The sequence below is a fragment of the Podarcis vaucheri genome (assembly GCF_965113315.1).
Source record: "Podarcis vaucheri genome assembly, chromosome: 7".
Taxonomy (NCBI): domain Eukaryota; kingdom Metazoa; phylum Chordata; class Lepidosauria; order Squamata; family Lacertidae; genus Podarcis; species Podarcis vaucheri.
Window position 1 is genome coordinate 7,957,909 of NC_138765.1, and position 27,030 is coordinate 7,984,938.

Consider the following 27,030-nt stretch of genomic DNA (forward strand, 5'->3'; position numbering starts at 1 on the left):
CCAGAATCTGAAGGTTCTGCTAGGAGTCAATCCAACAGGGCCAAGGCAGGACGCGAGGCAGGAAACCAGGCAAGGACAAGTACAGGATCTCAGGCAGGATCTGGCATACAGTAATGTTGCTCCCGCAACCTGGGGCGGGGGTCCGACAGCCTTTTATATTTATCGGGGTAGCGGCCGGTCCTGATCCCCCAGTGACTCACCTCCCTGTTTCGACCGAAGGCGAGCACTCCTCCTGCGAGTACTCAGGTCTCTCCTTCTCTCAGACCTCAGTCTCTGCAGCTCAGGAGATGTCGGTGGGTTACTAGACCCAGAGGCCGCCTCAGCCTCCCCTGACCCAACTGGTAGAGGAGCAGCTGTAAGTGATCGCCCAGCTGAAGGCAACAAGGTCATCCCCGCATCTGGAGCCAGGGCAGGCTCAGGCCCCTGACTCGGCCCAGCTGGTGCTTGTTGCAGAGGAACCTGTGCAGACTGGGACTCTTCAGGATCAGGCCCCAGACTTGGTTCAGGTGATGCCCGAGGCAAAGGATCTGGTGCAGACTGAGTCTCAGTCTGAGCCCAAGTCCCAGGCCATCACAAATTCTTCACTGATGCCTCCCACCATTGATCCAAGCAGGGTTTTTAGAAAGCAGGGCCGACTAGCAAGCTAGCAAGTGCTTTGGGGTTGCTTGTCTCTGCACGGTGTCGAGGGACCCCTTTGGCTCAGCAGCTCCCCGCAGTTGATCATGCTGGTTCAGCTTCCCCTTATCCACTTGCTCCCTCTTGGTCCATAAAACTGCACACATCTAAAGTGTGTGAGAGAGGAAGTGGGAGAGGTGGCGAAGAGGGAAAGATTCCTAATGGCAGGGATAATTTGCTTCCCGGGTTTGTTACGGACTGGAATCCAAAGGAGCATATAGTGTAGTTGTACATACAGGATTATGTGACCTTCCCATGTATCTCTCTTTTCTTTTGAAAAACAAGCTTCTAGTCCACATGGCGGCAAAGATTTGTGGGCAATACCTCCTGGAACCTGAAGAGGTGGCTCTGAGCCCGGCTTTGGCTGCGGAGGGCGGGATAAAAATAAATTATTATTATTATTATTATTATTATTATTATTATTATTAAATACTTCCCTTGGCTTTTCGGTGTCTTCTGCCTGTCCCCCTTGTCAGAACCAGAATAAATAATTTGCCGTAGCTAAAAATGGCGGATTGGGTCGTACGAAATAGTTCATCGTCCGTACTTCATACTGATTGCAAAATCCAGCTTTTTTATTTTATATATATATATATATATATGCAGGTTTTGGTGTCTTCGGGTGTCTTCCCGTGTAAGAGTCGGGGTGTCTGTGCGACGTTTCGACGAGGTCTCACTCGTCATCTTCAGGCTGGTGCTTTCGGCTTAGAAGCCGAAAGCACCAGCCTGAAGATGACGAGTGAGACCTCGTCGAAACGTCGCACAGACACCCCGACTCTTACACGGGAAGACACCCGAAGACACCAAAACCTGCATTCCTATACCCGTGAAAATCTACGAAAGCATATATATATATATATATATATGCTTTCGTAGATTTTCACGGGTACAGGAATGCAGGTTTTGGTGTCTTCGGGTGTCTTCCCGTGTAAGAGTCGGGGTGTCTGTGCGACGTTTCGACGAGGTCTCACTCGTCATCTTCAGGCTGGTGCTTTCGGCTTCTTGTTACTGGAACAGAGCAGAATCTGGTGTTTGAGTTCCTATAAATACTGTTGAGGGGTGTGGTGTATAGCCTCCAACGTTCTGGGCAGAGAGGAAGTTCCTAGATTAGTGTGCCTCTTCTTCTTTTGTTCCTTAATTACTTGAGGGATATCTTGAGTGATTTCATGAGTGATATTCTGAATACCACTGGGTGGGTCATTAAGTGTAGATTAGTTGCTAAAGCTTTTGTGTCTTGACCTCTTGAGCTTGTGAAGAGTTTTTCTGAGAAGATGGCTGTGCTGCATTTAGTTGTGCTCTGGCTTGGCTTCGTGTATAGGGGCGAGCTGTGGTTTTGTGCCTTGTGCCAGCCAGATCTGTGTAGGGATTGCAGGGGGGTGCAGCATCCGGAGGTGCCACTATAGTTTGGCTACTGGATGGAGTCTGTAATATGTCTGTGGAGAGGGTCTGGGTTTGGGTCTGGTGTGGTTGATTGGTGACGGCGTTCTGTGTGCCTCTGGTTCTGGTGTCGGTTTTTGTGGGGAGGGCTAATTTCCAGATGTCTGGCAGGCGGGACGTGTCGTCAACATGAACAAGCGTGACGACACGTCCCGCCTGCCAGACATCTGGAAATTAGCCCTCCCCACAAAAACCGACACCAGAACCAGAGGCACACAGAACGCCGTCACCAATCAACCACACCAGACCCAAACCCAGACCCTCTCCACAGACATATTACAGACTCCATCCAGTAGCCAAACTATAGTGGCACCTCCGGATGCTGCACCCCCCTGCAATCCCTACACAGATCTGGCTGGCACAAGGCACAAAACCACAGCTCGCCCCTATACACGAAGCCAAGCCAGAGCACAACTAAATGCAGCACAGCCATCTTCTCAGAAAAACTCTTCACAAGCTCAAGAGGTCAAGACACAAAAGCTTTAGCAACTAATCTACACTTAATGACCCACCCAGTGGTATTCAGAATATCACTCATGAAATCACTCAAGATATCCCTCAAGTAATTAAGGAACAAAAGAAGAAGAGGCACACTAATCTAGGAACTTCCTCTCTGCCCAGAACGTTGGAGGCTATACACCACACCCCTCAACAGTATTTATAGGAACTCAAACACCAGATTCTGCTCTGTTCCAGTAACAAGAAGCCGAAAGCACCAGCCTGAAGATGACGAGTGAGACCTCGTCGAAACGTCGCACAGACACCCCGACTCTTACACGGGAAGACACCCGAAGACACCAAAACCTGCATATATATATATATATATATATATATATATTTGCTTTCGTAGATTTTCACGGGTACAGGAATGCAGGTTTTGGTGTCTTCGGGTGTCTTCCCGTGTAAGAGTCGGGGTGTCTGTGCGACGTTTCGACGAGGTCTCACTCGTCATCTTCAGGCTGGTGCTTTCGGCTTCTTGTTACTGGAACAGAGCAGAATCTGGTGTTTGAGTTCCTATAAATACTGTTGAGGGGTGTGGTGTATAGCCTCCAACGTTCTGGGCAGAGAGGAAGTTCCTAGATTAGTGTGCCTCTTCTTCTTTTGTTCCTTAATTACTTGAGGGATATCTTGAGTGATTTCATGAGTGATATTCTGAATACCACTGGGTGGGTCATTAAGTGTAGATCTGGCTGGCACAAGGCACAAAACCACAGCCAATATCCTCAGAAACCCAAAAGACAAAATCCAGCTGGAAAACCAAGGGGTCTATGAAATACCCTGCAAAGTCTGCCCAGCCACGTACATTGGACAAACAAACAGACGAATAAATGCACGTATCGCAGAACACAAGAATGCCGTCAAAAAAGAAGAAAAAACTTCCTCTCTTTTCCAACACATGAAAGAAACAGGACACGAAATTAATTTTGCAGATTCCAAATTGCTCTTTAACATGGAACATCACCACAAGAGAATAATCATGGAAGCCATCGAGATAGAGAAACACCCTCACAACATGAACAAGCGTGACGACACGTCCCGCCTGCCAGACATCTGGAAATTAGCCCTCCCCACAAAAACCGACACCAGAACCAGAGGCACACAGAACGCCGTCACCAATCAACCACACCAGACCCAAACCCAGACCCTCTCCACAGACATATTACAGACTCCATCCAGTAGCCAAACTATAGTGGCACCTCCGGATGCTGCACCCCCCTGCAATCCCTACACAGATCTGGCTGGCACAAGGCACAAAACCACAGCTCGCCCCTATACACGAAGCCAAGCCAGAGCACAACTAAATGCAGCACAGCCATCTTCTCAGAAAAACTCTTCACAAGCTCAAGAGGTCAAGACACAAAAGCTTTAGCAACTAATCTACACTTAATGACCCACCCAGTGGTATTCAGAATATCACTCATGAAATCACTTAAGATATCCCTCAAGTAATTAAGGAACAAAAGAAGAAGAGGCACACTAATCTAGGAACTTCCTCTCTGCCCAGAACGTTGGAGGCTATACACCACACCCCTCAACAGTATTTATAGGAACTCAAACACCAGATTCTGCTCTGTTCCAGTAACAAGAAGCCGAAAGCACCAGCCTGAAGATGACGAGTGAGACCTCGTCGAAACGTCGCACAGACACCCCGACTCTTACACGGGAAGACACCCGAAGACACCAAAACCTGCATATATATATATATATATATATGCAGGTTTTGGTGTCTTCGGGTGTCTTCCCGTGTAAGAGTTCCCGTGAAAATCTACGAAAGCATATATATATATATATATATATATATATATATATATATATATATATATATATATATATTCAAATCTGATTATCACTTAGTTTTTGCAAATATTCAATAAATTTTTCCCAATCTTCTGTGAATCTTTGATCTTGTCGGTTTCGGATCCTTCCTGTCATTCGGTCCAATTCTGCGTAGTCTATCATTTTTGTTCTCCATTCTTCTAACGTAGGTAGCTCCTCTTGTTTCCATTTCTGGGCCATCAATATTCTTGCTGCTGTCACTGCATATAAAAATAACTTCTTTTCTCTCTTATTTATCTCATTACCTGTAATGCCTAATAAAAATGCTTCTGGTTTCTTAACAAAAATATATTTCAACATTTTCTTCAGTTCATTATAAATCATTTCCCAAAAGCTTTTTACAGTGGTGCCTCGCAAGACGAAAAGAATCTGTTCTGTGATTCTCTTCGTCTAGCGGTTTTTTCGTCTTGCGAAGCAAGTCCATTGACGGATTAGCGCTATTAGCGGCTTTTAGCGGCTTTTAGCGGCTTTTGGCGGCTTTTAGCGGCTTATCGGATCAGCTGATAAGCGGCTTAGCGGCTTAGAAAAAGGGGGAAAGGAAAAAAAACCCGCAGGAACTCGCAAGACATTGTCGTCTTGCGAAGCAAGCCCATAGGAAATTCGTTTTGCGAAGCACCTCCAAAACAGAAAACTCTTTCGTCTAGCGAGTTTTCCGTCTTGCGAGGCATTCGTCTTGCGGGGCACCACTGTACTTTCTTACATTCCCACCACATATGGTAAAAAGTACCTTCTTTTTCTTTACATTTCCAACATTTGTTACTTGTCTTATACAAGTAACGCTTCCGCGCCTGTGATTTTTAAGGGTCCCCGCTTCGCCGTAGCGGCAGGACCCGAACTCGCAGAGCAGACTCCCTCCGGAGCTCGGAGGGAAATCCGCCATTAATCGCTGGCGCTGACCGGAAGTCCTACATTTTTGCTAATTTTACCGGAGTTACATACCATTCATTGGGCTGTGTTTAAAGGGGCAAAAAGTTTCCAGGCTGCTTCTGAATCTGAGGACTAGAAACCTGCGGCTTTTCAAGTGTCGCAGTAGCAACCAGGCTCCATGGTTTAGGCCAGATTCTGTGTCTCGTGTGATGAGGATTCATGGAAGGCCAGACTGCAGCCCCGCTCAATTTTGGAACGAAGTCATAACTATTTGAAGTCAGAACCTGGGTGGGCGGAGGACAGAGAGCTGCGTGTTTCCTTCCCGAGCCAAAAAACCAAGTTATCCTGTGTTTGTCTTGGATCTCATATTGCCTTGAAGGAGCCAGAGGGGCTGCCACAGTACCAGTCTGCAGTGCTTTTGAGTCTATAAGGGTCCATAAGACACCTGAAGGCAGCCCTGTTTAGGGAACCTTTTAATGTTTAATAGATTGTTGTATTTTAATATTCTGTTGGAAGCCGCCCAGAGTGGCTGGGGAAACCCAGCTAAATGGGCGGAGTATAAAAAATTATTAATAATAATAAAAATTATTCCAGAGCCTTACCTTTCCTCTTTTTCTCCCACCCAGACTTTCACAGCATGGTGCAATTCTCACCTGCGGAAAGCCGGCACGCAGATTGAGAACATCGACGAAGATTTCCGTGATGGCCTGAAGCTCATGTTGCTGCTGGAGGTCATTTCAGGTGAGGGTCAGAAGGACTTGCAGGGGCTGTTGATTGGCACTTTTCAGTACCGCCTTTTAGCTCTGCGGCAAGTTGTGAGTTTTGAGCAGTCATCCTCGAACATCCTAAGACAGGGTTCAGCAAGCTTTTTCAGCAGGGGGCCGGTCCACTGTCCCTCAAACCTTGTCGGGGGCTGGACTATATTTTTTTTTGGAGGGGTGAATGAACGAATTCCTATGCCCCACAAATAACTCAGAGATGCATTTTAAATAAAAGGACACATTCTACTCATGTAAAAACACGCTGATTCCCAGACTGTCCACTGGCTGGATTGAGAAGGCGATTGGGCCGGATCCGGCCCCCGGGCCTTAGTTTGCCTACCCATGTCCTAAGATGGCGGGAGGTGACGCATCAGCCCTGGGATCATACCAGTGGCCCCACGGCCTGTTTGTTGTTGGCATCCGTCTGTCTCGGGGGACAAGGGACTGGCGCACCTTTGTGGGTGAAGTCAGACCACTGGGGAATTACAGCTCCTGCTGGCACTGCAGAGACCGATGCGGGAGAGACATGTTTTGTTGCAGCTGGGGCAGAGGAAGGCATCCTGTTGTGCTGCTGCAGACACACCTTGCCGTTTCTTCTCTCTGCGCTCATTCTGGTTATTCCTCCTCTGGTCGCTGCTGCGGATACACAACCTGTCTTGCCTGTCTCCAGGCACTGCGGTCGTCTGCAAGGGCAAGGCTGATGTTGCCAGCTGTCATGTCGTGTTTGCAGACATCTTTGTAACGCACAGCTGGTCTGCCAACAGGCCTTTTGCCTGAAGGCGGCTCCCCGTAGAGCAGGCATAGGCAAACCTGGCCTTCCAGATGTTTTGGGACTACAATTCCCATCATCCCTAGCTAACAGGGCCAGTGGCAAGGGATGATGGGAGTTGTAGTCCCAAAACATCTGGAGGGCCAAGTTTGCCTATATAGCCTGCCGTAGAGCATGTCCTTGGGGAGCTTGCAATCCTTGTAATTCACAAGTCAGTTGCCTTTCCAGGGGGCTGGTTGGAAGAACATGGCTTTCCACTGGTGTCTGATACCACAAAGAAATGGGGAGCGGGAGGTGTGGAGAACAAATAGACAAGGCATAGCATACTCTTTCTACACTGTCCAGTTCTTAACTCTGAATTAGCCGTGCAAACCTTGTTATTCTGAATCTGAATAATTTCACAGTTTGGGCTTAAACTGATTTTTGGGGTGGCTGAAGGCTGATGGGCCATCTGGGGCCTTGTTAACCCCATTTTGACCCATTCACACCAGCTCCCTCTCGACACCCCCCCCCCGTTGGTTCAAGATTTTTGCCTCACTCTGGTGCTTGAATAGGCTTACACGCTGGGAAATCTGACCCAAATGTCAGCTTCTTCTCCCTTTGGAGAGACGGATGACTGCTAAAGAGAATTCACCTGGAGTAACTTAGGAAACCAAAAGCAAGGGGGGGGGAATCTGTTCCTCTTTGGACAAGAAAGGTGTTTGTCTTGCAGGAGCCACAGGCTTCCTTTGTGTCTTGCTGAGCTTGCATCTGATGCGAAAAGGAAGCTCACTTTTGTGCTTTTCTTTCAATCCGATCTGCTCCTTCAACCAACCAACCAGCCCCTCTCTTCTTTCTGCTTCCCCAGGGGAGCGGTTACCGAAACCGGAGAGAGGAAAGATGAGGGTACACAAGATCAACAACGTGAACAAAGCTCTCGATTTCATCGCAAGCAAAGGAGTCAAGCTGGTTTCCATAGGAGCTGAAGGTGAGATTACGCGGGTTGGGGTGCTGTTCTTCCAAGCCTCTCCCAGCGATAACGTTGTGCCCGTTTCACAAAACGCCGCAAGCTGTTTATTGTGAGTTGTCTGTGATTGGAGGCCCCTCGGGGCAGGGACCTCCTCCCTTCTACTTTCTAAAAACATCTTTCCCCCCCAAATAATATTTATTATTTTCAGTAAACGAGCATAATACAAAAGAATTCACAGTAACAAAAACAAACAAAAGATAAAACAGGAAAAAAATAGAAAAAAGGAAAAAAATAAAAACATACAATACAGTATAATGCCACTTAATTAATTACAATTAAGTACCATCCATCTTGACTGTGATTTGGTTTTTTGAAATATTGATATTGGAAACTGCTACAGATAATTACTAAGAAATTCAGGCGGAAGAGACTCAAGGAAGTCAAATACTATGTTTAAAAACATCTTGCGCCTTGACGGCGCTCTGTAAAACTATGTCACGGTGAATCTTGCTTTCTCTTCCCCTGCCCTCCCTAGCGCAGTGCCATTGAATCGGACTGGCAGTGGTTCTCAGAGGGCTTTTGCAGCCTTGCTACCAGATCTCCTCTAGCTAGGGAGGCCGAGCATTCATCCTAGAAACTGCAGTTACTCTTCCGCCCCCCTAGTGGTCAGCGGCTGCTTCTGGCCCTTCCCTCTCTGCCCTTGGGACAAGGACAGGACCCTCAGTCCTCGGGGAAAGAACAATTTCACTGCCCCAGTGCAACAGCAGAAGAAGAGTTTGGATTTGATATCCCGCCTTTCACTCCCCTTCAGGAGTCTCAAAGCGGCTAACATTCTCCTTTCCCTTCCTCCCCCACAACAAACACTCTGTGAGGTGAGTGGGGCTGAGAGACTTCAGAGAAGTGTGACTGGCCCAAAGTCACCCAGCAGCTGCATGCGGAGGAGCAGGGAAGCGAACCCGGTTACCCAGATTACGAGACTACCGCTCTTAACCACTACACCACACTGGCTCTCAGGTGTCAGAAGTGGGCAGAAGGAGCCCCAGAGTTGTATTCCACCTTGGGGATCTTCCTGGGTCAAAATTTAATCAGTCTGGGTCAATCTGCATGCAAAGGACGTAGTCTGCCACTGAGTACCACGCCCCTCCTGGACCGAGTGTGAGAGACCCAAGAAGTCGCCAGATTCTGCACGGAGGAAATGTAAATTCTGCCATTGAGAACTCTGCGGCTTGTTGCATCAGTAGCCACACCTACAAGGAAAATAATAATAATTGTTATTATTTATAGCCTGCCTACTCTGGGCGGCTTCCAACAAAATATTAAAAATACAATAAAACATCAAACATTAAAAGCTTGACTTTCACCTGTCAAATGCGCTCTGTTCATCTGTTTGGAGAGCCAGTGTGGCGTAAGAGAGATAATGTACTTGGATCAAACAGAACTGAGTTCAAATCCTGATAAAGGTGAAGTGGGCCAAGTCGTGTACACACACACAACACACACACAAACAGTCGTTCCCAACAATTCACACGGTGGTTGTGCGGAATAAAGTGCAAAGAAAGAGAATGGCAAAGTAGGTCGAAAGGCCGGGAAATGCATTTTTATGTAAACTGTGCTATTTTTACTGTTGTTAGCCGCTCTGAGCCAGGCTTTGGCTGGGGAGGGCGGGATATAAATAAATTAAAAGGTAAAGGTACCCCTGCCCGTCTGGGCCAGTCGTGACCGACTCTAGGGTTGCTCGCTCATCTCGCTCAAGAGGCCGCAAGCCGGCGCTGTCCGAAGACACTTCCGGGTCACGTGGCCAGCGTGACGAAGCTGCTCTGGCGAGCCTGCACCAGCGCAGCACACGGAAACGCCGTTTACCTTCCCGCTATAAAGCGGTACCTATTTATCTACTTGCACTTAGGGGTGCTTTCGAACTGCTAGGTGGGCAGGAGCTGGGACCAAACAACGGGAGCTCACCCCGTCGCGGGGATTCGAACCGCCGACCTTACGATCAGCAAGTCCTGGGCACTGAGGTTTTACCCACAGCGCCACCCGCCTCCCATAAATAAATTATTATTATTATTATTTAGACAGAACAGGGGGCTAGAAACCTGCAGCCCTTCAGATTCTGATGGATTGCAACTCCTGCCTCACCTACCCTGCAGAATCAGGGATGATGAAGGGAGTTGGAGAGTCAGTTTTCCCCAGCTCTGGGGCAGCTGGATCTCCTGCTAAAGAGATTTCCATCTGCTGGAATGCAGGTGGAGACGGACTGCAGGTTGGGAAAGGGCTGTCACGCTCAGATCCTGCTTGCAGACTTCTCATAGGCACCTGGTTTGACCGTTGTGGGAATAGGAGGCCGGACCATGTGGGCCTTTGGGGCCCGTGTCTTCTTATCTTTTGAAACGCTTAAAAATGTGCAGGCCACTTCTGTTGGAATCTCGGAAGTCGAGAGGAGCTGCTGAGTAACGTTTCCTGTGCCCTGTGCCCTCCTTGCCCTTCCCCGTGACTCGCGAAACCGGAATGCATGATGCAGAGATGCTGGACAATGTCCCGATTTATACAAATCACAGAACCGAATTCTGTGCCCACAGAGCCCACGGTGCGTTTCCTTAGTGTGTGTAACCCTAAACAGAGCAGCTTTGGTGTAATCTTCCACGGTGCATGTAAGTCTGATTGGCTGCAGCTTCAGGTCCTGAACAAGCTCTCTGGAAAGAGAACAGTATCCTCTGATCTCCCTGCTCTCTGCGTCTGCAGATATTGTCAAGGCAATTTGAAAAGTAGTTTGGGAGCTGGAAAGAGCAACCCGCGCGCGCGCACACACACACACACACACACACACACAGAGCCATCAGGGCAGCCATGGAGCCATTTGCCCAGGGCAAGATTCATTTTCCCGCAGCTGGTCAGCTGGGAGCATACGGCTGGCTCTTCTGAACTTAATTGCATCCAGTGATGCAACCCCCCCTCATCCAAATACTTGCCGTTATTGTTCTGAGCTTCTGTGACCGATATTCCTTTGAGCCTTGCCAGATTTATACGCTGGCAATAAATACGTTACACGCTTTGAAACAAGCAAACAAAAATCCCCCAAATTCTTGCCCGCTGGATTTTTTCCCCCACCCACCCACCTTCAGCTCTGCAGTTCCTTCTTCCGGGGGGGCTCCCTGCCCTGGATGTGGCTTTGCAAGTGAATTTTTATTGTTTTCCTTACATATTCTTTCCCCACAAATTGTAATAGCACCATACATTTCCTTTGACTCTGCCGAGTCACGACCCCCCTCCCTCCCCACAACTGGTATATTTATCCTCTTTCCATCACACACATCATTCTCAAATTAGTACTATTATACATTGGAGGTATTATGTCAATCCTGCTAGTGTCTTGACCTCTTTACAATTCTTCTTTAAATATTCAATAAATTTACTCCAGTTATTTTGGTATCTTTGATCTCCCTGGTCCCGGATCCTTCCTGACAATTTGGCAAGCTCTGCATATTCTGTCAACTTCGCCTGCCACTCCTGTATAGTTGGTATATCTTGTACTTTCCATCTTTGGGCCAGAAGGGTCCTCGCGGCAGCTGTAGCATACATGAACAAATTTTGATCTTCTGTTTTAATTTCTGTTCCTATTAAGCCTAATAGACACGCTTCTGGTCTTTTGGGGAAAGTATATCTAAATATTTTTTTTGAGTTCATTATAAATCTGCCCTGGATGTGGCTTGCACTCCTCAAACAGTGCCGGGGTGTCTTGCAGATCACAGACAAACACAAGGTCCTGGTAGGTTTTCACACAATGCCTGCATCCCAGTCAGGATTTAGACAAAAGAGGGAGCGTTCTTTTGCTCAAATCCAGCTTGTTGGTTTGTCATCGAGTCATCTGGCTGGCCCCTGTGAGAACAGGATGCTGGACTAAATGGGCTCTTCGTAAGGATAAAGGGACCCCTGACCATTAGGTCCAGTCATAGCCGACTCTGGAGTTGCGGCGCTCATCTCGCTTTATTGGCAGAGGGAGCCGGCGTACAGCTTCCGGGTCATGTGGCCAGCATGACTAAGCCGCTTCTGGCGAACCAGAGCAGCGCACAGAAACGGGCGCCACTACCGAAAAGACCCTCTGCCTGGTTCCCTGTAACCTCACTTCTTGCTATGAGGGAACCGCCAGAAGGCCCTCGGCGCTGGATCTCAGTGTCCAGGCAGAAAGATGGGGGTGGAGACGCTCCTTCAGGTATACTGGCCCTTTGAGGCCGTTTAGGGCTTTAAAGGTCAACACCAACACTTTGAATTGTGCTCAGAAACGTATTGTATCCGCGGACTGTTAGGCTGCTGAATGAAAAGATAACAAAAGGGCAACTGACTTTCGGGTTTGGGGTGTGTGTGTGTCAGTAAAAGAGAGGAATTAAGACTAAGAGAGCTGAGTGGGGGGTGCTTGTGTAATCTCACTGTATACAAGTTGTGCAAGTGACAATAAAGCACCGTATTTTTCGCTCCATAAGACACACCTAGTTTTTAGAAGGGGAATGCAAGGAAAAAATATTTTTAAAGGGAGCGCTGAGCAGAGCCTGTATGCATCCCAGGCTGTGCTCAGCGCTCCCTTTCACGAGCCGCGTGCAGCGTGTGTGCGGCGCTTGCAGGCGTCTCCCTCCCGGGGGGGAAAGCCCCCAAGAGCCACACACATGCTGCACACGGCTAGTGAAAGGGAGTGCTGGTCTTGGGGGCTTTTCCCCAAGGAGGGAGAAGGCGCTGACACAGCCTGTCAGTCCCTTCCCCCACCTCCCACAAAAGCATGCAAGAGCTGCACAGAGCGCGGGGCTTTTCCCGCCTGCCTGCCTCCCACCTGCATTCACTCCATAAGACGCACACACACTTCCCCTTACTTTTTAGGAGGGAAGACGTGCGTCTTATGGAGCGAGAAATACGGTGTTTCAATTAAAATTTTTGATTCAGGTTTCCCACTGTCAGCCACTGTGAGATCAGGATGCTGGACTCGATGGGCCATTGGTCTCAACCTGCAGGCTCTTCCGATGTTTTGAAACTAAATGCAAGCTACTTAGAATCATAGAATCATAGAATCCTAGAGTTGGAAGAGACCACAAGGGCCATCGAGTCCAACCCCCTGCCAAGCAGGAAACACCCTCAGAGCACTCCTGACATATGGATGTCAAGCCTCTGCTTAAAGGCCTCCAAAGTAGGAGACTCCACCACACTCCTTGGCAGCAAATTCCACTGTCGAACAGCTCTTACTGTCAGGAAGTTCTTCCGAATGTTTAGGTGGAATCTTCTTTCTTGTAGTTTGGATCCATTGCTCCGTGTCCGCTTCTCTGGAGCAGCAGAAAACAACCTTTCTCCCTCCTCTATGTGACATCCTTTTATATATTTGAACATGGCTATCATATCACCCCTTAACCTCCTCTTCTCCAGGCTAAACATGCCCAGCTCCCTTAGCCGTTCCTCATAAGGCATCGTTTCCAGGCCTTTGACCATTTTGGTTGCCCTCCTCTGGACACGTTCCAGTTTGTCAGTGTCCTTCTTGAACAGTGGTGCCCAGAACTGGACACAGTACTCCAGGTGTGGTCTGACCAGAGCAGAATACAGTGGCACTACTACTTCCCTTGATCTAGATGCTATACTCCTATTGATGCAGCCCAGAATTGCATTGGCTTTTTTGGCTGCCGCGTCACACTGTTGGCTCATGTCAAGTTTGTGGTCAACCAAGACTCCTAGATCCTTTTCACATGTACTGCTCTCAAGCCAGGTGTCCCCCATCTTGTATTTGTGCCTCTCATTTTTTTTGCCCAAGTGCAATACTTTACATTTCTCCCTGTTAAAATTCATCTTGTTTGTTTTGGCCCAGTTCTCTAATCTGTCAAGGTCGTTTTGAAGTGTGATCCTGTCCTCTGGGGTGTTAGCCACCCCTCCCAGTTTGGTGTCATCTGCAAATTTGATCAGGATGCCCTTGAGTCCATCATCCAAGTCGTTGATAAAGATGTTGAATAAGACCAGGAGACAGTGTCCTGGTAGCTGGAGATTAGTTGGAAAGGCCATCCATCCTCATGATCTTTTTCTGAGCATCCCGAAGGCACTCTAGCTGGCTTCCGTCTGAATGTTGGCTGGGACCAGATTACCCTAATCCTATTGTGGAGTTGTAGAGTTGCAAGGGACCCTGAGGGTCATCCAGTCCAACCCCTTGCAACGCAGGGATCTCAGCTCTAGCGTCCATGGCAGGTGGCCCTCCAACCTCTGCTTAAAAACCTCCAAGGAAGGAGAGGCTAAAACCTCCTGGGGGAGAGACCCACTGTCAAACATCTCTAAGAAACCGTTGAGCGCTGCAGCATACCCATTTTACAGAAGAAAGACTGAGGCAGAAAATTTCCCCGAAACAGGCAACCCTCTTTCAAGGAAAATATTCAGCTCCCTGGAGCAAAAACCCTTAATATTGGCCCCTTTGGCATCCAGCTTCTCCTAAATGTGGGTGCTGTGGTTAGTGAGCACCGTGTTGGAGACCCCTGATCTGACCCAGCAAGCTTGTGTCCTCAGGCTTTTCTTTGCCAGCTGCAGATGCAAGGCTCCCGCCCACCTCCAGTTATTTATCGGAGGGGGACGGTTTGCACCCGTGGCAAATCTCTCTTCGATGCCATCGTGCCCTTTCTGGAAGCACTAGACCAGGCGAGCTGAATCCAGCTTTCCGGAGCTTCCCCAGCGCTCCGGCATCGCCTCCCCTGCCTTCGGGGACCTAACCTGGGAAAGGGAGCTGTCCTTGAAACCAGTGCATGTTCTGACAAGTGCCCTCTTGGCGCATCGGGTGTGGCATCTCTGGTTACAGAACAGGAGGCTCATCAAGCCCGGCGCCCTCTCTGCTCCTGCACACACCCCTCCCCAGAGTGACACCCTTTGGCGTCTCTGCTCAGCACCTTCTGTGCTGTTTCGACTTCTGAGCGCTTGCAAATTCCGCGCCTGGGCTGCAGGTTTTCCACCTGCAGCAACTGCTGGAGGGAGATTGCTCTGTCCAGCCAGGGATATCCAAAACGTTGCTCATCTTTTGCACAATTTTAGCATGTTAAGATTGGGATGCGGGTGGCACTGTGGGTTAAACCACAGAGCCCAGCACTTGCCAATCAGAAGGTCGGCGGTTCAAATCCCCGTGACGAGGTGAGCTCCCGTTGCTCGGTCCCTGCTCCTGCCAACCTAGCAGTTCGAAAGCACACCAGTGCAAGTAGATAAATAGGTACCACTCCAGCACCAGAAGCGGCTTAGTTATGCTGGCCACATGACCCGGAAGCTGTACGCCGGCTCCCTCGGCCAATAAAGCGAGATGAGCGCTGCAACCCCAGAGTCGGCCACAACTGGACCTAATGGTCAGGGGTCCCTTTACCCTTTTACCTTAGCATGTTAAGATTAGGGGACCAAATTTTAACGCTTGCAGTTTTTACCCTTTTTGCGGGGGGGAGGAATATTTTCAGGGGTTTTTCCATGGAATTAACAAATAAGCACAATACAGTCAAAAGCAGAGTACAGTAGGTCGCAGATATATAGGCCATTATGAGCTTAGCCATGATTTGATTTGTGCTGGTTAAGAGTGCAAAGGAATTAACTCTTGCTTCCGGGCGGCCTGATGGCAAATAAAGGAATCCGAATTGGGAATTCTGTGCTCTGATTCTCCCAGGAACTGCAAGCAACTCCTGCCGGCCACTTGCCTTGGCCTGCAGCATCTCTTGTTAATCTTCTCAGGGGAAGGGGGGGGAATCCAGTCTCCCCCTCCATTGTGTCTGCTGGCGGAAGGCAAAAAAAGGCACAGATTGCAACGGAGGACCAGCCAGAAAGGCTTCCTGGGTGGTTCAAGAGTACAAAGCCGGACTGTCGCCTGTGCTCCAGCAACGCAACACAAAACAATTCTGTGTCCTGGCAAACCTGCAGCTTGCCCAAATCATGCAAACGGAGCAGAATTTGCACAGTTCCTGCTCTTTTGCATCATTTATGCAGCCGCTTCTCCCCTTTGGGAGCAGCCAGGTCCTACACACAGCACCGAGGCCCTGCCTGCAGCCGCTGGAAACGTTAATCAGCCCACCGCCTGACTTCGGAGAACTCAGGCTACATTGCCCCTGTGGTACCAAATGTATATTTTGCACCATAAGGCCTAGAAACTTGCTTTTGAAAAGCAAACCAGTACAGTGGTACCTCGGGTTACATACGCTTCAGGTTACATACGCTTCAGGTTACAGACTCCGCTAACCCAGAAATAGTACCTCGGGTTAAGAACTTTGCTTCAGGAGGAGAACAGAAATTGCACGGTGGCGGTGCGACGGCAGCAGGAAGCCCCATTAGCTAAAGTGGTGCTTCAGGTTAAGAACAGACCTCCGGAACGAATTAAGTACCGTATTTTTCGCTCTATAAGATTCACTTTTTCCTTTCTAAAAAGTAAGGGGAAATGTGTGTGCATCTTATGGGGCGAATGCAGGCTGCACAGCTATCTCAGAAGCCAGAACAGCAAGAGAGATTGCTGCTTTCACTGCGCAGTGATCCCTCTTGCTGTTCTGATTTCTGAGATTCAGAATTTTTCCCCCTTGTTTTCCTCCTCCAAAAACTAGGTGCGTCTTGTGGTCTGCTGCGTCTTATAGAGCGAAAAATGCGGTACATAACCCGAGGTACCACTGTATAATGCAACCTTGATTTTCGAACGTAATCCGTTCCGGAAGACTGTTCGACTTCCGAAACATTCAAAAACCGAAGCATTCATTTCCGGAAGCATTTATGTCCAGAAAACTCAATATGGAAGCGGTGTGGCATGTTTTTAGTTTCCGAAAAGCGTTCGAAAACTGAAGCAGTTACTTCCAGGTTTTCTGCATTCGAAAGCCGAATGTTCGACTTCCAAGACGCTCAAAAACCGAGGTACCACTGTACTAAAATTTGCAGAACAGGGAAGAACTTAGGGAGCTGCCTTAGAGTTGAACAATAAGCCCATCCAGATCAGTGTTGTCTATGTCAGGGGTTCCCAGATTTTCCTCTTCAAAGCCCCCTTGGTTCCACGAACTCGTCCCCAGTGCCCCCCGTGAAAAGCATTATTCAGAATAGCAGTTTTGAAATTCAAAATGGTAACAATGAATTGCGCATTCGTTCAAAATCCAATTAAAGCTATTTAGTTTAATTCAACAAAATTGATGAAATTGACCCAGCGATGCCAGCTTTTCAAAGTCTGATAGTCGTTTATCCTTCCCTGTATGCTGTTGGGCTCCACCCCCTACCCCTGAGGCTGATGGGAGCTGGGCTACTATAACATCAGAAGACTCTCTAGGGATTCAGGCAGAAGTCTTTGCAAGAGATTGAGACCTGGGAAATGCAATGCGTACGCACCCCTAAGCTACAGCCCTTCTGAACGCTGCTCTCTATGCCCATACAGTGAGGGGGGAAAGTATTTGATCCCCTGCTAAATTTGCCGGTTTGCCCTCTTGACGAAGAAATGACCAGTCCATAATTTTAATGGTAGGTTTATCGTAGCTGTGAGGGACAGAATAACAACAGGAAAAACCCCAGAAACACAGAAGACGAAAGTCAGAGATTGATGTGCACTGTAATGAGTGAAACAAGTATTTGATCCCCTATCAACCAGCCAAATGTCAGGCTACCTGGTACAGTACCTTCACTGTATGTAACGAGGTGCTGTAAGGGAGAGGTCTTACCTGTAATCCCAGCTCGTTACAGTACCTGTACAAAAGACACCTGTCGACAGAAGCAATCAATCCAGCAGATTCCAAACTAGCCACCAGGACCAAAGAGCTGTCCAAGGATGCCAGGGACAAGATTGTAGACCGGGACAAGGCTGGACTGGGCTACAAGACTATTGCCAAGCATCTTGGTGAGAAAGTGACACCAGTTGGTGCAATAATTCACAAATGGAAGAAAGGCTGACTTGCCCCTCCAAGTGGCAAGTGTGTTCAACCATATATATGTCAGCATCGCCCTAGAGCCAGTGCACCAACTGGACTCATGTACCTCAACCCCGACTGGGCTAGGCGAGCTGGGAAGCACCGCCAGAGACCTCCTTTCTCACAGGAACAGGTCACAGTACTGTGGACTCACAGCTTAGAGCTGAGAGCACCAGATTCACTGTCTCAATAATACAGTCGTTGCACAGCAGAGTTTTGCAGAGTTTTGCAGAGTATAAACCACTCGGAGAGCAGCTCTGTAGAATATCTTCCTTTTATTCTGTAACTACAACTATGATACAAAACTATATACAGAGCTGAATATTCTAAGCATAAATCAATGCTACACTGAGAGTCTGCAGCTGCTCTTAGCAGCAATCTTATCTCTAGGATCTCTAACACTCTCACTCTCTCCGATACACTGACTGACTGCCTCTCTCTCTCACACACACAGAGATGTTGCTGGGCAGAATTCATAAAATGTACTGTATATACTGCTTGGTTGTAAAAAAAAACCTTTAAAAAACCCCCACCACTCTAAAAGTAGGAAACAATGAAATTACTAGTAAAAACAGCTAAAGTCAACTACTTAACTAAAATAAACGATAAGCTAAAAATCTGGTTAAAACACATAGAAACATATCTGAGCAGGCACCAGTGTTTTCGGCAGGCACCCGAACATTTTGGCTCCTGAACGCTGCAAACTTGGATGTGAGTGTTCCGGTTTGCGAACGTTCTTTGGAACCTGAACGTCCGACGCGGCTTCCGGTTGACCGCAGGAGCTTCCTGCAGCAAATCGGATGTCGTGCCTTGGTTTCTGAACGTTTTGCAAGTTGAACAGGCTATCACTGTACAATGAACTGTTGGTACCTGCCTGGTGTCCCAAACTGTGGGTGTTGCGTCAGGGGACACACACACCACCAGACCCCTAGGGGTGTGCAGTGGGAACGCATCACCTTGCCACAACTCAGTGTCCTCTCCTTGGCACATGTGTCCTTTCTGCTCCATGTGTTCACCTGGGAACTTTCAGCACAAATCATGGAGTTGGAAAGACCCTGGGGGTCAAACCGCCAACCTTGGCATAATCAGCACCACTCTCTGACCAACTGAGCTATGCAAGTTGCCCGCTTTCTGGCCGAAGCGTGAGCTGATCCAGAACAGAACTGGCCTCCCTCCCTTAACGCCCTTCCCATCTGCTTCCAGAAATCGTCGACGGCAACGCAAAGATGACCCTCGGCATGATCTGGACCATCATCCTCAGATTCGCCATCCAGGACATCTCCGTAGAAGGTGAGCGCCCAATTTCCCGCGGGCCGTGCGCCAGCCTGCCCTCTCTGCACCTTCCTCCTGGCGTGTCGGCACCAGCTGTACGTCTGGCACGTTTAAATAGACGGGAGAGGAAGCTGGCGGAGCCCGTGCGGCAATGCACCGCGGACTTGCGGTGATCCACGACGGTGCCCACGCCTTCAACCGCTTCCTCTTTCCCGTTAGACCAGCGACAATTAATCATGCACCGTGCAGCTGCTCAAGTCGGTTGCAATAACCCTCGCTGAGTTTATTGAGCGCATGGCTCAGGCTCCTTGGCAAATACCTGCTTTGGGAATGCCTGCCAAGCAGGCATTAGGCAGCCAGAGACCTTTTTTTTGGGGGGGGCAATACTCCCCCCCATGGTTTTCCACCTGGGCCCCAGTGCAGCCTAAGAACGCAAATTCGCACCCACCTGATCTTATGCTTCTCAGCTGTTTTATTCCCAGTTCAGGCACAAGCAAAAGGGCTTTTAAAAAAAACAAACATGCCCTTATTTGGGGGTGGGGTGTGTGTGTGTGTGAGCTCACCTTTCTATCCTGCTTGCCACTTCTTCTCCCCTGCAGATGCCCCCCCCCTTCCCTTCTGCACAAGTGACAACAAACACGGGTTAAGGATTCGGGGCACCTGGTGGCGTTTTTCTTAGCAAAAACTCCAATGGGCCTGTACCTTTTCAGGGTACTAGATTTGCAAGCGCTTCGTTGCAGCCTCCCCCAAGCTGGTGCCCTCTGGATGATTTGAACTCTGCCTCCCATCATCCAAAACACCCAGAGGGCGCCAGCTTGGGGGAGGCTGCTTTATAGGAAAGGGTCATTTCCCCCAAGACCGTTCCCTCCTTGGATCTGTCCCTGGGCAGATCACAACAGCAGGCAGCTTCCCACTTGCGTGGGGGTTACGTTCTGGGCCCCCACACGCATAGGTGACATTGCACAAAGTGGGGAGCGCCCTCTAAACATCCTTAAGACACCCTCTTTATCACTCTCTCTTCAACTCTTACTGTATCCAGAAATATCGGCAACTAGAACTGAAGCTCTGGGGCTGGCGGAGGCTGGAGGATGATGAAAGACTGGGGCTGCGCTACCTAGCGCATCAGCTGCCAGGCGGGGAGATGGAGTAGCGTATACAAAGCCCCGCTGTGCCTCCAGTCTCTTCGGGGCTTCCTCTGCCCCTTGCACACGTCCTCTTTGGGCTCCAGGGAGGGTCTCCTTAATAATGATAATAATATTATAATAATTTATTATTTATACCCCGCCCATCTGGCTGGGTTTCCCCAGCCACTCTAGGCGGCTTCCAACAGAATATTAAAATAGAATAATCTATTAAACATTAAAAGCTTCCCTAAACAGGGCTGCCTTCAGATGTCTTCTAAAAGTCTGGTAGTTGTTTTTCTCTTCGACATCTGGTGGGAGGGCGTTCCACAGGGCGGGCGCCACCACCGAGAAGGCCCTCTGCCTGGTTCCCTGTAACTTGGCTTCTTGCAGTGAGGGAACCGCCAGAAGGCCCTCGGAGCTGGACCTCAGTGCCTTGCGAGCCACGGGGACTCTCCAGCTTTCTCCTGCCATTCCCCAGTTTGAATTGAATTATTGGGTTGCTTCCCAGTGCCATGCACAAGCGGGAGAATGCCTGTATAAAAATGCAATGTTGCATTTTCTTTATTACAGTTACCACTGTTTTAGGGAGTCTGCGCACAAAGTGGCATCCTGCACACCTTTTTTTTCCGTGGAAGAGCCTTGTGCAACGTTGGCCTTCGACCCTTAGGTTTGGAGATGTAGTTCTGGCTCCGTCCCATTCCTGTTGCTGCCTTAGCTTCACCACCCCCCATGCTAGGGACCCATCCTGCCAAGGATGGCACCATCACCTCCTCTCTCTTCTTTCTCCCCTTCTTCCTGCAGAGACTTCGGCCAAGGAAGGCCTGTTGCTCTGGTGCCAGAGGAAGACTGCGCCCTACAAGAACGTCAACGTACAGAACTTCCACATAAGGTAACCTTGGGGAGCCGAGATGATCGAGGGCCTGGAAACCAACCTTTAGGAGGGACGGTTAAGGAAGCTGGGCATGTTTAGGCTGGAAAGGAGGAGAGTGAGAAGAGATAGAATGGCGCTGTGGGTTAAACCACAGAGCCTAGGACTTGCCGATCAGAAGGTCGGCGGTTCGAATCCCCACGACAGGGTGAACTCCCGTTGCTCAGTCCCTGCTCCTGCCAACCTAGCAGTTCGAAAGCACACCAGTGCAAGTAGATAAATAGGTACCGCTCCGGCGGGAAGGTAAACGGCATTTCCGTGCGCTGCTCTGGTTCGCCAGAAGCGGCTTAGTCATGCTGGCCACATGACCCGGAAGCTGTACACCGGCTCCCTTGGCCAGTAAAGCGAGATGAGCGCCGCAACCCCAGAGTCATTCATGACTGGACCTAATGGTCAGGGGTCCCTTTACCTTTAATATCCAAAAGGTTGTTTTCTGCTGCTCTAGAGGGTAAGATGCAAACCGTGAAAGAATCTTAAGAGTTGGGAGGGACCATGAAGGGCATCCAACCCCCTGCAGTGCAGGACTATTTTGCCCAACTCGGGGCTTGAACCCATGACCCCGAGATTCAGAGTTCCATGCTCTGCCAGTTGAGCTATCCCAGCTAAGAACCAATGGATTCCAAGTGCGATAAAGGAGATTCCAACTAAACACAAGGTGTTCTGACAGTGGAACACGCTTCTTTGAAAAGTGGAAATTCTTCAGCTGCTATCCCTGTATTTCAGGGGGTTGGGCTGGATGACCCCGGGGGGTCCCTTTCAACTCTGCGATTCTGGCCAGTCGGGACACAGCCACTCGGCGAGGCACCGGGCCTTGCCTTTCCCAAACACAGAGGCAGCATTTCCACTCTCCGGCCAGAAAGCCTTGCTGCGTCTCGAAGGCTGCGAGAAATGGATTCATGAGGATGGCTCCCCATTAAAAATCCAGCAGACCAGCCCATCAAATAGCAGAGGCCTTTGTGCTTCCTGCTCGAGCCAAAGACCTGGGATGTGTGGACTCCGAAGTAGCTCGCTGGGAACCTTTAAGAGGCTGGCAGGTTATCTTGTGCGGACGAGAGGCCGCAGCTAGATGGATATTTGAGGAATAATGGGTCCTGGGGAGGAGAGTGGTGGGCAGAGGCTGGTGGAATGATATGTGCTGGGTGAAAAGGGAATCACCCACTGAAATAAATGGGCAGTAGATTCTGGGCAGGGCAAGGCAAGTCTGCCACCCATGGCATGGAACTGTTTCAGGAGAGTTCTCTGGCAAAAGGGGAGCACCCAAGGAACACCTCTCATCAACACAAGGATTTCCATTTGTGCAATGGGGACACCTTCTCCCCCACTCCATGCATGCCCTATAGGGTGGTGCTGTGGTCTAAACCACTGAGCCTCTTGGGCTTGCCGATCAGAAGGTCGGTGGTTCGAATCCCCATGAAGGGGTGAGCTCCTGTTGCTCTGTCCCAGCTCCTGCCAACCTAGCAGTTTGAAAGCACACCAGTGCAAGTAGATAAATAGGTACCACTGCAGCGGGAAAGTAAGCAGCGTTTCCGTGCGCTCTGGTTTCTGTCATGGTGTCCCGTTGTGCCAGAAGCGGCTTAGTCCTGCTGGCCACATGACCCGGAAAGCTGTCTGCGGACAAACGCCGGCTCCCTTGGCCTGAAAGCAAGATGAGCGCCGCAACCCCATAGTCGCCTTTGACTGGACTTAACCATCCAGGGGTCCTTTACCTTTACCTTGCCTGCCCTATGCTCTGCCCCACATCTGCTCTGGAGGGTTGGGGGAGTCCTTAGGACAGATTTAGCACTGGGGGTGGGGGAGAAGAGTCCATGTGCTGACGGGAGGCGTCACTTGGGATGCAACCCCCATAATGTTGTGGTGGCTTAGATGCCTTTGAGAAGGAGAACAGGCAAATCCTTGGAGGAGGTTGCGGGGGTTGTCTGTGGTTGCGATGGCTGTGTGGCACCCCCCACATTGAAGGGAAATAGGCAGGAACAGGATGTGAGCTTCAGGCCTGCTTTTGGCTTCCCAGTAGCTTGGCCACCGGACTGAACAAACCCTGAGTGCAGCCCAGCAGGGCTCTCACATTCTTACTTTTTAGTGTGTCTCTTGAAGTTTGCGTGGTTCTGCCCTTTCTTTGCTACCTTTTTGTGAAAATAATAATAATAATAATAATAATAATAATAATAATAATAATAATACTACTACTACTACTACAGTGGTACCTCAGGTTAAATACGCTTCAGGTTACATATGCTTCAGGTTACAGACTCCGCTAACCCAGAAATAGTACCTCGGGTTAAGAACTTTGCTTCAGGATGAGAACAGAAATTGTGTGCTGGCAGTTCGGCGGCAGCGGGAGGCCCCATTAGCTAAAGTGGTGCTTCAGGTTAAGAACAGTTTCAGGTTAAGAACAGACCTCCTGAACGAATTACTTAACCCAAGGTACCATAATAATAATAATAATAATAATAATAATAATAATAATAAACAAAAATAATAATAATAATAACATAAAAAAATAATAATAACATAAAATAAAATAATTTATTATTTATACCCTGCCCATCTGGCTGAGTTTCCCCAGCCACTCTGGGCGGCTCCCAATCAAATGTTAAAACCAGTACAGTATTACTGTGCTGAAAAGCACCCTCCTGTCCGAAAGGGGGGGGGGCAGGCCTCACAGTTTTGAGGAATGCTGCCCCGAAGCCGCAGTTTCCCCTCTTGGACAGCCAAGCAATCTAACTGTATCCTTGGGCTTCTTTTTACAGCTGGAAGGACGGCCTTGCTTTTAATGCCTTGATCCACAGACACAGACCAGAACTCATTGAGTATGACAAGCTCAGAAAGGTATGTTGGCGACAGCAGCTCCTTCCTTCCTTCCTCATTTTGGACTCGAAATTGAGTAGTAGTAGCATTGCTATTTGTGTTTTTAGCTGTGTCCTACATGCTCTCCCCAGAATCCAGTCCAGAAATGAGCATGAGTCATTGGCTTGAGTGAGATCACAGGATTGTAAGCTGGAAGGGACCCAGGACGGTCATTTAGTCCAACCCCTGCAATGCAGGAATTCTCCCCGCAGCTATCTCTGAGTGGGCTTGAACCACCAGCCTTTTGCTTAACAGCCGGACACACTGAGCTGTTGCGCCACCTGGGATCTCAGCTTCAAATCCCACTTCAGCCAGGATCTCCCTGGGCAATCTGGGGCGAGTCGCAATCTCCTCATCTGTAATGTGAGAATGGCAGCGACCGGCCTCAGGGTTAAACGTGGCAAAGCATTTCTTTTCCCCTGAGCTAAAATGCCATGGAGGGGAAAGCCAAGGTGGTAGTCGGGAGGGTGTGTGAAAAGCCCTAACACTCATATTGGGCTGCAGGGCTCTTTTGTGGAATTAAAGGCCACATTCGCACCATCCATTTAAAAGCACCCTGTATCATGACCTTTGTACAGTCTTGCCTTCCCCCCCCCCAAAGAATTCTGGGAACTGTAGTTTGCAAAGGGTGCTGTTAGGCAATCTCCTTCTCTCCCCACTCCCCACCCCAAGCTACAGTTCCAAGAGTTCCACGTAAAGAAGAATTGATTGTTAAAGCCCTGCAGGAGCTGTAACTCTGGGAGGGAAATAGGAGCCTCCTAAATTCTCCCATCACCCTTAAACTACACCTTCCGGGATTCCTACATTAGCTCCCAGTACGTTTCCGAGCACAATTCAAAGTGTTGGTGCTGACCTTTAAAGCCCTAAACGGTCTCAAAGGCCCAGTATACCTGAAGGAGTGTCTCCACCCCCATCATCCGGGCGGAAAGATGGAGGTGGAGACGCTCCTTCAGACACTGCTTACTGGACCAAGGTTGTTTAGGTCTTTAAAGGTCAGCACCAACACTTTGAATTGTGATCGAAACATATTGGGAGCCAATGAAGATCTTTCCGGACCGGTGTTATATGGTCTCGGCGGCCGCTCCCAGTCACCAGTCTAGCTGCTGCATTCTGGATTAATTGCAGTTTCCAGGTCACCTTCAAAGGTAGCCCCACGTAGAGCGCATTGCAGTAGTCCAAGCGGGAGATAACCAGAGCATGCACCACTCTGGCGAGACAGCCTCATCCTGCGTACCAGATGGAGCTGATAAACAGCTGCCCTGGACACAGAATTGACCTGCGCCTCCATGGACAGCTGTGAGTCCAGAATGACTCCCAGGCTGCGCACCTGGTCCTTCAGGGGCACAGTTACCCCATACAGGACCAGGGAGTCCTCCACACCTGTCCGCCTCCTCTCCCCCCCCAAAAAAACAGTACTTCTGTCTTGTCAGGATTCAACCTCAATCTGTTAGCCGCCATCCATCTAGTATATGCTTGTAAGGGGGTAGAGGAAGGCAGAGAAACTCTTTTCTCCTTTGGATGTTCCTTCTCAGCTGGCAGGGCAGGGTTGCGATTCGGCTTTGGGACGGTACCAGTTCTAACAGCTGTGCCTCTCCGGCAACCCCCCCTTTCTCCCCAGGATGATCCAGTCACGAATCTGAACAACGCTTTTGAGGTCGCTGAGAAATACCTCGACATTCCCAAGATGTTGGATGCAGAAGGTAAGCTGGAGGCTGCTCTCGGAGCGTGGGCTCGGGTGTTCGGTTCCAAGAAGCAGATTTCGTAACAGCGTTGCAATGCAACCGATTCCCAGAGGAAGAGGTTTTTGGCACCCCCTGTTCTGCAGTTCCCTTAGTAGGGCTGGGCTACGGAAGCCCAAGAGAGCTGTCAAGCACTGCCTTGGGTTCGCTGCCTTGCTGAGAGTCGCTGACGCTCCTTCCGTCGGGCTGACTTGCACTTAGCTGCCTAGCCCCTCCACACACACACACACACACCGAATTGCAAAGCCCAAATTCCCCTGGGTCAAAGTAACTTGCCAGATCAGATCTGCCGCACTCCCGATGCAGAAATCGTAGGCGGCGGAGTCCTGAGGCAGAAGGGACTGTACCACTTAAGGCTGCAAGTGGTGCGGTCGCATTTCAGATATTCCCTTTCTTTGCAACTTCCTGAAAGTCGAAAAGTTGGGGAGAGGTTTTATCCAGCTGCCTTCGTCCCTGGTGTACTGTGGAGGGTTTGTGCGTGGAGAGTTTTGCTTTTACACAGAGTATTAAAAGAACGAGTCTCCTCCACGCAAAGTGGTACAGTCTCTTTGCTCAGGACTCTGCCACCTTATAAGAAGAATAAAATTTTATTTATATCCCGCCCTCCCCAGCCGATGCCAGGCTCAGAGCGGCTAACATCAGTAAAAGTAACACAGTTTACATAAAATCACAATCAATTAATTGAAATACATTCTAAAATCAATTCATTCTAAAATCAATTCAGAATCAATTAATGGCAACCATTGGGCTACAGTTCTGTGAGGATTACAGAAGGAGGGGGTCAGGCTGTGCCTTGGCCAGAGGGCAGGCGGAACAGCTCTGCCTTGCAGGCCCTGCGGAAAGATGTCAAGTCCCGCAGGGCCCTAGTCTCCTTTGACAGAGCGTTCCACCAGATCGAGGCCATGGCCGAAAAAGCCCTGGCTCTGGTTGAGGCCAGCCTAACCTCCCTGTGGCCTCCAATATGTTTTTGTTTGAAGACCGTAAGTTCCTTCATGGGACATACCAGGAGAGGTGGTCCCGTAGGTACGAGGGTCCTAGGCCGTATAGGGCTTTAAAGGTTAAAACCAGCACCTTGAACCTGATCCTGTACTCCACTGGGAGCCTGTTCAGCTGGTATAGCACCGGGTGAATGTGATCCCACAGCGAGGACCCCGTAAGGAGTCTCGCCGCGGCATTCTGCACCCGCTGGAGTTTCTGGGTCAGTCTCAAGGGCAGCCCCACGTAGATTGAGTTACAATAATCAAGTGTGGAGGTGACCGTCACGTGGATCACAGTGGCTAGGTCAAGGCGAGAGAGGTAAGGAGCCAAATGTGCCTGTATTTGTCTGCAGACAGATTTCCCAGGTCCAGAGAAGTGGGGAACCTGGCTCACGACTCAGTCTGAGTGATCTTGCTCAGGTTCTAGATCACGGGGGGTGAGGAGAACACAT

At 49.4% G+C, this 27,030-nt stretch overlaps 1 protein-coding gene across 4 annotated transcripts in view; it reads left to right on the plus strand.

The window, feature by feature from the left end:
- ACTN4 (actinin alpha 4) overlaps positions 1-27,030 on the plus strand; it is a 133,631-nt gene that overhangs the window by 64,621 nt on the left and 41,980 nt on the right. For all 4 annotated transcript variants that reach the window (XM_082230993.1, XM_082230992.1, XM_082230991.1 and 1 more), the window contains exons 2-7: positions 5,943-6,057; positions 7,694-7,813; positions 18,898-18,984; positions 20,892-20,979; positions 23,766-23,844; positions 25,481-25,562. In XM_082230993.1, the coding sequence (XP_082087119.1) occupies positions 5,943-6,057; positions 7,694-7,813; positions 18,898-18,984; positions 20,892-20,979; positions 23,766-23,844; positions 25,481-25,562 (571 nt within the window). The remainder of the gene's footprint in view (positions 1-5,942; positions 6,058-7,693; positions 7,814-18,897; positions 18,985-20,891; positions 20,980-23,765; positions 23,845-25,480; positions 25,563-27,030) is intronic.